Raw genomic sequence first — 15376 nt, forward strand, 5'->3', positions numbered from 1 at the left:
TTATGGGTTAAACTGTGTCTCCCCATCCCCCCCAAATTCATGTTGAAGTCCTAACCCCAGTACCTCAGAATGTGACCTTATTTAGAAATAGGGTCATTGCAGATACAATTAGTTAAGATGGGAACATACTGGAAACAGTAGGGTAGGCCCTAATCCGATATGACTAGTGTCTTTATAAAAAGGGAAAATTTGGAGACAGACACATACACAGGAACACCATGTAAAGATGAAGGTAGAGATGGGGTGATGCTTCAACAAGACAAAGAATATCAACAATTGTCAGTAACCATTGAAGCTAGAGGAGAGGCATGGAGCAGATCCTTCCTTTACAAGAAACCAACCCTGCTGACACCCTGATCTTGGACTTCTGGCCTCCAGAACTGAGATGATGAATTTCTGTTGTTCTAAGCCATCCAGTTTTTGGTACTTTGTTACAGCAGCCCTAATGAACTAATACAACTGGCACACTAAGTTAATACATATGTAGAGAATGACTTCACCAAAGGTTCTGTTGTTTCCCCTGCTCAACTCACCCAGTCAAAGAACCTCTCATTCACTGGAGCTGAGCTCCCCTTTCCTAGACACGACCCAATGGGAAAGGAAACTTATGTGCCTTTCAAATGATGATGACTTCACTTCTAACCCCCAAGCATATACCAAGGACCTTCAGGGTACAAAGAAAGGACACTTTGGGGAGAGTGTGCCAACATACAATTTAAAATGTGGGCTTTGCCTTAAATGAGCTCACAATCCCTAATAACCAGCCACCATCACAAATAAAAGGTTTCCATTTGGCAAGAAGCTATAAAGCCCCCCATCAAGGTTTCTGAGCCTGAAAGGGCCATCTCCTAATTTTGAGTGTTTTTGTGGACCAGATGGTGACCAGGACTCAGCCTTCTGATGACATGGCATGGTTTGGTGTGCTTGGCCCTACTGCCCTTGTGCCCACGGGTCCCACCCCACCTTCCTGCCTTCCTCCTAACCCATCACCTCATCTGCAGCTTCTTGCTGTCAGGTAGAAAGTACAGTTACCTCCAGACCTCAGGATGGGGTGGGCATTCAGACAGCACAGGATGGGAGTATATTGAAAGTTAGTTGGTAAGGGACAGACACCCCCCCCCCCCCACAAGGGGTCACTGCAGTAGGGGGCGCCCCAGTCCCTCCACCGCTTGGGAAGCACTGGACAGGGTTCCCCTAGACCCGAAAACACTGGGCAAGTCAAAGCTGGTGGTGACACGCCCTCCCGGCTTCTGGCACAGCAGAGACAGAACAAATGCTCAACTGGCCACGATCTCATTTGTACCTGAGAGTAAAGGTCAGGAGGATGTGGTCTCTGTCCTGGGGAAGAGTCTGGAAACAGTCAGTACCGAGCATGAGCGGGATGTGCTCTACCCAGGCTGGAGCTGCACCCAACAACGTGTGCGCCCTTGACTCAGTAGGAGTTCAGCGCCTGCTTGGACCGGCGCTTCATGTGCAGGCGCTGGTGGCGGAGAAGGTCAGAGTTCTGGGAAAAGCTTTTGACGCAGTACCGGCACTGAAAGGGCCGGGACTTGTCCGCGTGAGTGCTACTGCGGTGCCGGGCCAGTTGGTCGGGACGCTGGAACACCTTCCCGCAGTCACAGCACTGGAAGCGCAGCTTGGCCTTGCCCTCTGCCAGTAGGGCGTCGGAAGCCCCGCCCATGGTCCCCGATGCCTCCTGCTCTCTCTTCTTCAGTAGCTCGAGTCTGTCTGGCTGCAAGTGTATCCGCCTGTGGGAGAGCAGGTGGGAGTTGAGGCGGAAGCTCTTCCCACAGGCACCGCACCTAAAAGGTTTCTGGACCTCGTGGGTCTCCAGGTGCCCGTCTAGGTCCTCGCTGTCACTGAACAGCTCCCCGCACACCGAGCACTCGTGTGGCTTCTGCTCCCTGCGACTCCGCAGGTGCCGGATGAAATTGACCCTCCAGCGGAAGATTTTGCCACAGTTCGGGCACACATAGGACTTTTTGGAGGAGGTCTGCACCTCGCCCCCTGACTCAGGGCCGCTCCGGTGGGAGGTAGGGAGGCTGTGCTGCTTCTCCGTGGGGCTCTGCAGCTCGTCTGTGCAGTAGGGGCCGAGCTGGGAGTCCTCGTCCCCAGAGCTGGAAAGAACAATCTCGATGGTCACCTCCTCATCCAGGCTGTTGTCGGGAAATGGTGCATCACCTCCGGCTACCAGAAAGCAACATGGAGGTCAGCGGTGCTGCCCAGCCCACACTCTAGCCCCTACGAACCCTACCCAGGAAAGTTCAGCGTGGGTCCAGGAACCCACATTTTTGCAAGGGATCTTCCGGTTGCAGATACCTCTGGTGTATCTAGTGGCAAGGAAACCCTTAGCCACACTGTGCCAACATATCCTCGGTACCTCTTTCTCCTCTCTCCCGCTTCCCTACCTTTTTCTCCCAAGCCCCCAGACCCAATCTTTTTTTTTTTTTTCTAGCCACCGAGACCACTCCAAGCTCTAAGAGTTCGTATCTATCCATGTAAGTCTTGAGCATTTACACATCACTTAACCTTGACTTCCTTAACCAGGCATGGGGAAAAATCTGTCAGGGTACATTAAAAGCCTTGAGAGAGAGGAAGACCCTATATTCTATAAACAGACTGCCAGGAAGCTGCCAGCTACCATACTCTGAGCACTTAAATGACCCAGGGATTGTGCAAGACTTCTGACGTGCCCAGTCCCGTTTGCTCCCGGACACACCCAGTGATACCTGATTTGCCACATTATAAACATAGGCAAACTCCGGTGATGTGCCCAAGGGCTCAGGGCTGAAGGGGAATTGAGCCCTGCTGTGATGTCAGAGCTGTTCAATGGTCCCAGACCGCCCAAGATCACCTCTCCCTCTCAGTGTCGTATCAGAGGCCCACCAACAGCCACTAGGGGTGATGCGTAGAGATGTCCTGGACTTTACAAACTGAGTAGAAGCAGCTCGTTCAATGGATCCCAAGTCTGTGATGTTGGAAAGCTGTACCGTGGGGAGGAAGTGGGTGGGCACTGGGGAACCTGGTATGAAGTCCTGGCCTGCAGCCCAGAGCCCACTGTGCAGCTCCCCTCAGGACTGTTTCCTCACTTTTGTGCAATGTGGGGCTCAGGTCTAAAACAGAGGTGGGGAGCAGTGGTGCCAGGCCCTTCAAGATATTAGTAGGAATATGGTTATTCTGGACTTAATTGCTGGAGTGAGGAGAGTTCTGGCAGCTTAGGGAAAGTGAGAACAGGTGAAACCGGACAGAGCACAGCAGGAAGACCCAAAGCCACAGAGAGCAGGAGAGACAATGGGAGGGGCAGCGTCCATGGGGGTATCTGTCCATACATCCTAAGACAAGTGTGAGGGGGACTGGGTAGAACGTGAGACTGGGGAGTGGGAAGGGAAGACTTGAAGATTTAGAAAATTTTCCGTCTACCTGTACTGCAAAAAATGAGAAAGTATATTCTGGGGAGAACACCGAGGGTGTGGCAGGACAACCTTGGATCCAATCAACCTTCTCGGAAGCCAGGAATGGAGGTGAGATAATCCAGGAATGGTCTGTAGAGGACCCTCTTGTCTGACGGTCTGAACTACTGTAAATTGCATGGGAGGCCTACAGTGTTTCTAAGAACATTATATGAGCCGAAACACTGCCACCTTGGAATAAAAAGGAAGGAGACAGGATGAACTGAAGGAAGGCTCTCAGACTTCTAGAGCAAACTAATAGAGCTATCTGGCTGCAAACATGCATCAACCTTGAAGGAAAAGGAAGACCAGCCCCAAAGGCAGTTCAGAGGTTGACAGGACTGCCACTGCATCCACAGGCCCAGAGTGTGGACACAGCCCTGAGCCAAAGATGACTCTCAAGCCCTAAAATCTAACGGAATTTGCCCTGCTAGGATTCAGACTTGCTTGGGACCCATCAGCCTTTCTTCTTTTCAATCTCTCCCTTTAGGAATGAGAGTGTCTACTCTCTGGCTGACTTACCATTGCATTTTGGAAGGCACATAACTTGATGTTTGGATTCACAGGTTCACAGCTGGAAGTGAGTACACCTTGAATTTCACCCAAACCTGATTTAGATTAAATCTTGATGATGCTGGAATAGGTTAAGGAATGTTGGGATAGGGTGAATGTATTTTGCATATGAGAAGCATCATTCATGGGGGAACAGAGGGTGAAGTGTTATAGGCTGAACTGCATCCTCTTCCTCTTAAAAATACGTTATGGTGAAGTCTTAACCCCTAGCACCTCAGAATGTGACTATATTTGGAGATAAGGTCTTTCAAGAGGTAATTAAGTGGGGGCTTCCCTGGTGGCGCAGTGGTTAAGAATCTGCCTGCCAATGTGGGGGACATGGGATCTAGCCCTGGTCTGGGAAGATCCCACATGCCATGGAGCAACTAAGCCCGTGTGTCACAACTACCGAGCCTGCGCTCTAGATCCTGTGAGCCACAACTACTGGGCCCGCATGCTGCAACAAAGAGTAGCCCCCACTCTCAGCAACTAGAGAAAACCCGCATGCAGCAGCGAAGACCCAATGCAGCCAAATATTAAATAAATGAATAAATAATTTTTTAAAAAAGAGGTAATTAAGTTAAAATGAAGTCAACAGGGCAGGACTTAATCCAACAGGTATCCTTGTAAGAAGAGGAGGTTAGGACACAGGCATGCAGAGAGATGAGCATGTGAAAACACAGGGAGAAAACAGCTATCTACAAGCCAAGAAGAGAGGCCTCAGGAGAAGCCTACTCTACTGAAACCTTGATCTCAATCTTCTAAGCTGCCAGAATGTTGAGAAAACCAATTTCTGTTGTTCAAGCCTCCCAGTCTGTGGTACTTTATTACAGCTGTCCTAGAAGACTAATACAGTGCATATAGGATGACATCCCCTTAAATCAGATGAAGTGACCAAAAATAGATGCATAGTTTCTAAAAAGGGGGAAATAAATCAACAATAGTGCTGTGTGCCATTGACACAACAGTGTAAAGAATTCCTAGCAGATGAGATGAAACTCATAGATGTGTTGCCCAAAACACCACAGAGAAAGAGTAACACCAGGGTTGTCTCAGCTCAGCACTGATGAATGCAAGGGGTGTGTGGGGCGGAGAGAAGGGGAGATGGAGGCTGAATTGGTTGTGAGGATAATGGTAGAGAAAACAGGGAAGTTATTGGTGTAAGTGCTTTTACATGTATTAAATCATTTAATCCTGGGCTTCCCTGGTGGCGCAGTGGCTGAGAGTCCACCTGCTGATGCAGGGGACATGGGTTCGTGCCTCGGTCTGGGAAGATCCCACATGCCACGGAGCGGCTGGGCCCGTGAGCCATGGCCGCTGAGCCTGCGCGTCCGGAGCCTGTGCTCCGCAACGGGAGAGGCCACAACGGTGAGAGGCCTGCGTAACGCAAAAAAAAAAAAAAAAAGAAAAGAAAAATCATTTAATCCTCAACAATAACAACTCCAGAAGGTAGCTATGACTATTATCTCTGTCTTACAGAAGAAAAATTTAAAACCGAGAGATAAAGTAGACCAAGGTTCAGGGGAACTGAGCTCAGCTGGGGGTGGGGGTGGGTGGGTGCTGCATACCAGAGCCTCTGGCTATGCTGTTCCATGGCCAGGGAACAACCAGGCTGCTGTGTGTTTTCAGGGGGAAAAAGCCCATGACCAGGTTGATGGCTAACTCCTCAAGAAGGGCAATCTGTGGCCTGGGAATGAATCATTCCCTGTCAGCTGGGGGTGCTAAGGAGAGAAGCAGGGAGGACAGGAAGCTAGATTTTAAAAAATAAATAAATAAACGCATTATAACTAATATATTCTTATAATGTTAGGATGGGAGGCTTTCTTAAGACACAAAATCAAAAAAGAGACGAATAGCTGCATTTACATATTAAGAACGTTTTTAGAAAACCATTTATGTCCTAAAAGACACATAAACAAAGTTAAAAAACAGGAGGAATTATGTACAAATACTAAGAGGCAACAGGTTGTGACCCACAATTTTGAGTTTCTACTAATTCATGGAAAAGGCAAGTGAATGTGGAATTAAGAGCACGGGCCTGGAGCCCTATAACATGGGTTCAGATCCTCAGTCTGATACTCACAGCCTGTGAGTGTCAGATGCTGCCTGGGCAAGAGACTTCAGCTTGGGGGTCCCAGCTGCAGAATGGAGACATCATAGTACCTGTTACGGGCCAAGAGTTTGTGTCACCCCCAGAATTTGTATGTCGAAGCACTAACTCCCAATGTGATGGTATGGGAGGTGGGGCCTTTGGAAGGTAATTAGGTTTATATGAGGTCTCGAAGGTGGGACCTTTGTGATGGGATTAGTACCTTTATAAGAAGAGGAAGAGACAAGAGCTCTGTCTCCATGAGCACGCACCAAGGAAAGGGCATACAAGCACACAGGGAGAAGGCAGTCAACCACAACCCAGGAAGAGAGCCCTCACCATACAATGAATCTGCTGTTGACTTGATCTCAGACTTCTCAATCTCCAGAACTGTGAGAAATAAATTTCTGTTGTTTAATAGAAAATAGCTCTATGGTATTTTGCTATAGTAGCCTGTGCTGGCTGAGACAGTATCTATCTCAGAAGGTTCAGTAAGGATATAATGCACAAATCATGTAAAGACCTTACACTGGTGCAGTGCTTTGGACATAAAGACATAGAGCTTACCAAATGTGAAGGGGGAAGGGGCAAAAAAGAAAAAAAGGACTAAAGAATATCAACTAGGCAATTCACAGAGAAAACACAATAAACAAGAAAAGATATTCTGAGCTTCCTGGTGGCGCAGTGGTTAAGAATCCACCTGCCAATGTAGGGGACATGGGTTCGAGCCCTGGTCTGGGAAGATCCCACATGCCGCGGAGCAACTAAGCCCGTGCGCCACTACTGGGCCTGCGCTCTAGAGCCTGCATGCCACAACTACTGAGCCCGTGTGCCACAACTACTGAAGCCCGCGCGCCTAGAGCCCGTGCTCCGCAACAAGAGAAGCCGCTGCAGTGGGAAGCCCGCGCACCAAAATGAAGAGTAGCCCCTGCTCGCCGCAACTAGAGAAAGCCCGTGTGCAGCAACGAAGACCCAATGCAGTACCCACCCCCCAAAAAAGAATAAAATAAATAAATTAAAAAAAAGATATTCCATCACAGTGGCAGCTTTACAATGTGCTGGTTGGACTGACACGAATGGAACCAGTTGGGAGGGTCCCTCATGAGCATGGATGTGGGGATGTGGACCCTTCACCTGCTGTCCGAAGTGTGGGAAAGGCTACCAAAATAAAAATGGTGCCTATTCTTTGCAATCTATCATCTCTCACTGATCTCAGATAGCAACCCTTAGCTTCTTGCCATTTCAAAGTATATTCTGTGTCAGAGCCCAGCAAAGGGGGAGTGGAGCTAAAAAACTCCCCTGGGGATTAATGACTATCCACATTCTATAAGGATGCTGCCAGGGCTGAGACATGCTGTGGGCAGGAAGAAGCTGAAGAGGATTCAAAATGTATCTCGAGGGACTTCCCTGGCGGTCTGGTGGTTAAGACTTCGCCTTCCAAGGCAGGGGGTGCAGGTTCACTCCTCGGTCGGGGAGCTAAGATCCCACATGCCTCACGGCCAAAAAAACAAAACATAAAACAAAATGTATCTCGAGAATCAAGCTTTCATCAAGCAGAACTGAGAATGGGCTACACATGAATAAACATCCTCAGCATACAGAAGCAAGCTCCTTAGAAAACCAGGGGTGAGCATCAAAGCTTGTGGGGAGGGTTTCCCTGGTGGCATAGAGGTTGGGAGTCCACCTGACGATGCAGGGGACACGGGTTCGTGCCCCGGTCTGGGAAGATCCCACGTGCTGCAGAGCGGCTGGGCCCGTGGGCCATGGCCGCTGGGCCTGCGCGTCTGGAGCCTGTGCTCCATGGCGGGAGGGGCCACAACGGTGAGAGGCCTGCGTACCGCAAAAAAAAAAAAAAAAAAAGGAAAAAAGAAAAAAGCTTGTGGGGAGGGAGTACTGTCCATGTAGATCTACTGTAGATTTACATAAACATAAAATCCCTTTTGTCTACATAGGATAGGGGGCGAACACAAATGGTTGTGAATCCTGCACAATGGTAGGTGGAAATACCAAAATATCATGCAAGTCTTGCTTCCAAAAGGCATCACAGATTGTGCATGAGTCAGTCTTCATAGCTGCAAAAAGTCCTCCATGACACAGTGGGTTTAAGTAAGGACCGGAGACTTGGGTGTGGTATTTGGAAGAATGGCTGAACACTGAGGACATTAAATATGGCGGGATTTTAGTCTTCGCCTCTGGAGGTGGCAACTTGTACCAGCATTACTTGGAGTCTAAATGCTGCTGAGAGCAGCTGGAGCACATTCTCCAGAGGTCCCCCTTTCAGCATTCTGCAAACCTGTTCTTTAATTCCAACACTTTGTCCAGGGAGTCTGGTCTTCCTTGCTCAGGGAAGAAATACACAAACTAGGTGGTCAACACACTACATCAGCACCCTGACTCAACCCACAAGAGAAAGGAAAGGAGGGGAGGGTCTCAGATTGCGAGTGAGCTGGGAGAGAACCTAGCAAAACAAAACTAGGGCAGGCAGTTGGCAAGGAACTGTCAGCAGGAATTTCAGAAAGTTCAATTCCTGAACCTACCACCAGCACAAATGTATACACATACACAACACGCATGCACGCACACACACACCATGCACGCAAACATTCACACAGACATTATGCACACACCACACACACACCACATACATAAATACCACACTCACACGTGTATGCCCACACACATGCAGACATGCTCACATGCATACCACACAATGCCACAAACCATACACACCACACATGTACGCTCACACACGCAACACACCAGACACACTATACATACATCACACATGCCATCACCACATGCCATATCACAGCCCCACGCTACATGCACACACATGCTCACATACACACCACACACCATATACACACATATGCACACTCAAGCCACACATCACACACTCAGGGGCACACTCCCCCACACCCTCTCAGGCATTCCTTTACCTGGGCAGGTGCTTTGAGGGAGCACTGTCTGCTGGCAGATTTGGAACTCTGGCACCTGCGGCTCATCCCATTTTCTTCTTTCTTCTGTCTGGAATGGCTGGAGACTTGGAAAGTCTTTCCAGAGAAGAAAATGAAAACATTGATTTTCCCTGCAGCTGCAGCACCACCCGGGGGGGGTGCATCTTAACAGATGCCAGGCTGTGATCCAAGAGTAGGCCTAGGCTCCCTCTCAGGGCAGCCACTCAGTAAATGTCTGTTGAGCAAATGAATCTGCAGGCAAAATGGGCCAACACCACGAACGTGGGTTTTGAAGCTAGATAGGAGGAATGTGGATCCTGGTTCTGCCCCTTCCACTTGACTGTGGACAAGTAACTGCCATCCCTGCTGTCATTTCCATTTTCTGTGCTGGGATTTCCAGTACTCCACGCAGACGCTGCATAAATGCAGCCTGGACAGGGCCTGCTGGGGTAGAGATGGGATGGGAAGCTAGCCACACCAGAAGCCCTGGATGCTTGTTCCAGGTGGGGACAGTGAGTGAAATACAGATCTGCTCGGTGCCAGCTTTAGGTCCCAAAGGGGAAGGGGTCAAGGGCCTGCTGACGACACCGTACAGAACTTTTTCCCCTGAAGGAGCAGACATCTTGAGGCATTACAGCACAGTGGTTACAAACACAAGCTCTGGTGACACAGAAAGCTGGGGGTGGGGAGGGGGCTGGGAGATGCTGCTGCTGAACTGTGTCATGTCAACCAAGCCCCAGCACCACCCCCTGCCTCACTTTCCTCACACTACCTGCAGTATGTGGCTGGAAGGAGTAGACAGGTGAAGCGGCCAGAGACACTGTGCCCAGTGCCCGGCCAAGAGGTGGCACACCCTCCTCCTCCCCTACCTGACCTTTGGAGAGCATCTGACCTCACTGGTAGAGGGGCCACTGGGTTGTCAGCATAAGCCAGGTGTCACTTATAGTAGAGGAGAAAGATATTCATATTACATCCTAGTTCCTGGTTGATGAAGTGCAATCCCCACACCTGGCAAAATTTAAATCCCCATATTCTTTCTGTAAGGAATGAGGGACGAGGCAAGACTTGTCCTACCAAGACATGGTCCAGTGGTGACAGAGGGCTGCAGAAAATTGGCAGAGGGAGCAGGTCTGCCTCTGGCTGGCAGCGGCCTTCCATCCCGCTCTATTCACCAAGTTCTGGTATCACTACTCACCTGAGTAGGAGACCTGAGACACATCCTTCCCCTGGAGGTCCTGCAACTCTGGAACACGTGGCTCATTCTCCTCTCCTTGGGAGAGATCCAGCTGGGCAGCTGGGTCATCTATTCACAGAAAAGGGAAGGATACACATTCATCAGTGACCTGCTCCCATAGGAAACCAGGGTGGGAGGAGAGAGAAGTTGCCTGTCCCAGGCAACTCTGGGACAGGTAGAGAAGAGAGAAGTTGGAGGGACACACGACGGGCCATGACACCAACAGGAGCCACACAGGGCCACAGAGAAGTGGAAAGCCCAGAGCAAGCAGGGAGAGGGTGGGGGAAGGAGGACACTAAAGGGGAAGCTGTGGGCCTGGGGCAACTCTTTCAGGCCTATCAGTTAGAAAAACAGCAATGAAGAGATCCGTAGGACAAGAATGACAGAAGAAAAGCAAATGCAAGGGATACAAGTTATATTTGGTTTTCTATGCAAAACAGCCAGCTAACAAGCCTAACTTACATGTCACAGCAGCAGGCAATGGTCAACCTGAGAAGTGGCCTTGGGGCCACTGTGTAGAGGTGACCTCCCATCAGGGTTTGGGGGTGAACAGTGAGGTCAGATATGGGCCCCCTAGATCCCTGGTCTCAGGAGAGAGGAGAGTTAAGTCTTACTTGGAGGCAGTGAGACACCGTAGTCCTCCCCAATGATGAACTCTCCGTAGAAGCCAGTCTGGGCAGGGTCTAGAAGGGACCAGTCCTCTTCTGAGAAGCAGAAGATCATATCCTTGAAAGAAGAAACCCGATTCTGAAACCACAGGAGAACAGGTACACCTCAATCCAGGGACAAGCTAGGGGAGGGATGCTACAAACAAGTGGGAAGGAAGACGGGGTTGAAGCAAAGCCCCCGTGCAGATGGGAGAAAGAAAAAGCAGACAGGCTGCTCCAGAGCTCACACTGATTCCCTAGTTCTAGCCTGAGATCCACCTTGGATGCATCTGGTTTGGCAGAATCCAAACAGTGGATGCCTCCAAGGGTGGCCAAGGATGTACAGAACAGGCCTTCCTACACAGTGCTGGGGAGGCTGCAACCCACAACTCCCAGGCAGGCAAACGTCCACCAGATTACCCACGTGTTCATCCTTCGATGCAGAGATTCCATTTCTATAGTTTATTTTGCACATGTGCAGCATGAGGTCTGTATGAGCGCCTTCGCTGCAGCACTGATGATAATAGATAATAGTTAAAGCTGAAAACAAGGTCTATGCTCATCAACAAAGAACTGTTTAAGTAAGCTACAGGACATCCTACAAGGCCTGATCACACCCCCGTTAGAAAGAATAAGGGCTTCTCTGTACCGCGTAGGAAGCCCTCCAAGGTGTACTGTTACATGAAAAAAGCACCCTTGCAGAGGTTGTCTAGATTGTCCCTGTGTGCCCAGCACCTAAGAGTCTTGACCGTCGGCTGCTTCTGCAAAAGGTGCTAGGACCCCCAGGGTTATGCACAGGAGGGAGACTTTTCTTACACTTTGTGTTATAAACCATGAGAATGTGTCAAAAATTAATTTTAATTTCTGAAATGATGGCATGTCCACATAATACCGGGAGTCCATAAAACTAAAGAAGTCATTTACAAAATGGAAATGTAATTCTTAGCCAGTTAAGACCATGAAGCTAGGTTCTCAAATTTCCTCTAAATACTAATATGACAATTGGTGGTATATGTAAATGTCATTGAAAAATTATTTGTTTTGTTTGTAATAATCTGGAACCTTGATCATTTGATAGAATATTTGAGAGAAGTAAAATGTGAAAGATGAACAACTACTGGTCTAGTTGACATTTCTGTTTGTACCTTCTAATCCCAGAAGAACAGAAATACATACATGTATTATTTCTACTAAGCATGTCATTATATATTGGCTTAACAAGCACAGGTTTTCTGCAAAGTGTTTCAATCACAAAGCATTTAAAATAAAATTCCATTTGGGTTTAAAAAAACTGTTTATACAGTTAATTGAAAAGGACTTCAAAATAAAATTTGGGGGATAGAATTTGGGGGTAAAAATGCAACCCACAGTACTTCTGTATAATATACTAACATCTTTTTTTTTTTTTAAAGAAAAAGAATTCACAATATTTTAAACACATGTCCCTGCATCTAAATCTCTGGAATATTACCAGTTACTGCCATACGGTTGCCCGGGGGCCAGGTGCCAGGTGCAGGGGTTGGCGGGTAGACAGGTGGGCGGGGACCTGGGTAAGGAGAATTTTCAATGCATCTCCTCTGGTACCTCTGGACCCTTCCTCCCCCACATACGTGCTTTTTAATTTTTAAATTAAACCTAGAGAGTAATACAATGAACATGAAGGATACACCACTGTTCAACTAGAGTCAATAAATGAACATTTGGCCCTTTTGTCACATTTCCCCCTCTCACATATATGGTGATTGGGTATGTTCACTTGTTCTCCTGGATATCTGGGGAGTTGCAGGTACCACAGGTCGTTACCCCAATATGTGACAGAGTTTATCTCCTAAGAAAGATGTTACTCTCCTACATCAGCACAATTATTTTAGCACAGTGGCTCTCAACCAAGCGGATTGATTCTGCACCCAGAGGATATCAGGCAATGTCTGGAGACATTTTTGTCACCACTGAGGGGTGGGCACTACTGGCATCGAGCGGGTGGAGGCCAAGGATGCTGCTCAACACCACCCCTACGGCCCAACTCGACAAAGAACTACCCAGCCAAAATGTCAATAGAGCCATGGTCAAGAAACTGCTCTACAAGGCAAAAAATATACAAATCAATTTTCACTGCAAAGTAAAGGAGCTGTTACAGTGGAGGATTACTGGACTGAATGGCAGTATTATGACACAGTATGAGTGTGTTTCATGTTTGGTAATTGCAATCATTGTTGCTTTTGTTGTGGTCATCCATTTACAATGCTTGGTGTCAGTGTATTTATCTCTTGTAAAAATAAAATACAGTATGTGTGTGTGAAAAAATAATAATAATAGCACTGCTAACTGATAATAATAGTACTGCTAACAATAGATAGATAGATGATATTATTGGGGTTTTTTTCGTTGTTTTTTTTTTGGTTTTTGTTGTTGCTGTTGTTGTTTTGCAGTACGCGGGCCTCTCACTGTTGTGGCCTCTCCCGTTGCGGAGCACAGGCTCCGGACGTGTAGGCTCAGCAGCCATGGCTCACGGGCCCAGCCACTCCGCGGCATGTGGGATCTTGCCGGACCAGGGCAAGAACCCGTGTCCCCTGCATCGGCAGGCGGACTCTCAACCACTGCACCACTAGGGAAGCCCGATGGTATTATTGTGAGGGCTAAGAGATAATGTATGTTGAATGCCCAACACAATATCCGGTACAGAACAGATTTCAATAAATGTTTCTTAAATGAATAAATAAATGAATACATTAAAAAAAGAAACTAATCTACAACTGAGAAATTTAATATTGGTTCAGTAATATCACCTAGTGTCTTCTGAATTATGAAATAGCATTACCCTTTCAAGGAAAAATATTTTGAAGAGTTTCATGGGTGACTGTGACAAGAGGTCAAGATTGGGAATTGCTGGGTTAAAGCTTTCTAATGGGCCCCTAGAAATCTTGCTAAACATACACTGTCTTAAAATGTCGGTCATCTGGGATATAAATAAAATTCAACAGTCATATGTTTATGTTACTACAGGCATATGTTTACAATTACTTATTTATACTTTTCTTTGCCCAAGTCCATTCGATCAGAAAAGATTAAAAGTGTGATACTCCCCTGGGTACTTAGGGATGTAGGAAAACAGGCCTTTATACACGGTTGGAAATAACTGCACATTTCTGAACAATATTTGGGAGAATGTGGCAGAAGCATACAGTGTGATCCAGTAATTCTATTTCTAGGAAATGCTCCTAAGGAAATCATTAGAGATGTATGCAAAAATGTGTGTAAAGAACGTAGAACACAATGTTTTGCAGAAGCATATGTGAGGTTTCTTTTCTTCTTTATGCTCTTCTCTAGTGTCTGAAGACCTACCTAAGCACGTATCATTTATATTTTAATATTATTAAAAACTGGGGAATTCCCTGGTGGTCCAGTGGTTAGGACCTCAGCGCTTTCACTGCGGTGGCCCAGATTCAATCCCTGGTCGGGGAACTAAGATCCTGCAAGCTGAGTGTTACGGCCAAAAAAACAACAAAAAAACCCTGAAATAAAATACCCATGTACCCACTAGTAAGATGTATAAACTATTAATACGTAACAGTCTTTGCTTCAGGTTTTCTTTGAAAGGGTGTGGTGGGATTATGGTCTCCTCTGGGCTTCTCCAGATCCCAGTCCCACCCCCAGACCTTCCTAGAGGGAAGCTGCACTCTGGATTTGGTGTTTAATATTCTATGCATGGCTTTTAAACTCCCACTACATCCAAATATAGCCTGAAATGACAGCACTGTTTTGTAAGTATTTAAATGTTAAACTTGCCTTATATACACCATTCTAGTTAAGATTTATTCATGTTGATATAATGTAGGTCTTTAAGGTATACAATTTCATAGAATTATTCTTCTGTCATAATGTTTAGGTCTTTCCCAGCTCAGTGAACTCTCTCTTCTGTCACCCCATCCATGTGTAACAGTGTCTCCAGAGTAGATGTGTAGAGGGAACATTGGGAACATACATCTTGACCGACATTAAGTATTTCCACATCTTTCTTCAAGTGGAGTACCTAAAGTACACTCCCACTGGCAATACATCGGCACGCCTATTTCCATACACCTTTGCCAACAACACTGGGTAATGTCAAATATCTAAGGTTCTAGCAACACTGTGGGTATGAAGCAATCACAGCAGCGTAACTCCCTTTACCTTGATGAACATCTCTTCATGAATTTATTGGCCAGTTGGGTTCTGTCTTAAGATGCCTGCTATACAGCAAAAAAAAAAAAAAAAAAAAAGATGCCTGCTTATTTTCTTTGCCTATTTTTCTATTTTCTAATGAGTTGCTCTTCCTATTTTTTTTTAAACCAGCTTGTTATCAACTGTGGATATACTTCACTATCATTAAAGAAAAGATAACACTATTTCAATTTTTTAAAAATCTAAGTGTTTCAATCACTTTATGGTGATATGAGTAATCAGTAATA

General features: G+C 47.0%; 1 protein-coding gene across 2 annotated transcripts in view; it reads right to left on the reverse strand.

Moving 5' to 3' along the window:
* Window positions 1-1432: 1432 nt before the first annotated feature.
* The window catches only part of ZNF496 (zinc finger protein 496), a gene marked incomplete at both ends in the record, with an annotated part of 35492 nt that continues 21548 nt past the window's right edge, over window positions 1433-15376 (reverse strand). The window contains 4 exons of one of the 2 annotated variants that reach the window (XM_079703475.1): window positions 1433-2187; window positions 9030-9143; window positions 10243-10350; window positions 10896-11028. In XM_079703475.1, coding sequence (XP_079559601.1) covers window positions 1433-2187; window positions 9030-9143; window positions 10243-10350; window positions 10896-11028 — 1110 coding nt within the window. Of the gene's footprint in view, window positions 2188-8987; window positions 9144-10242; window positions 10351-10895; window positions 11029-15376 lie in introns of both variants that reach the window. The other variant, XM_079703474.1, reaches the window with a different exon arrangement.

Source organism: Hyperoodon ampullatus (genome assembly GCF_949752795.1).
Source record: "Hyperoodon ampullatus genome assembly, chromosome: 4".
In the NCBI taxonomy this organism is placed as follows: domain Eukaryota; kingdom Metazoa; phylum Chordata; class Mammalia; order Artiodactyla; family Ziphiidae; genus Hyperoodon; species Hyperoodon ampullatus.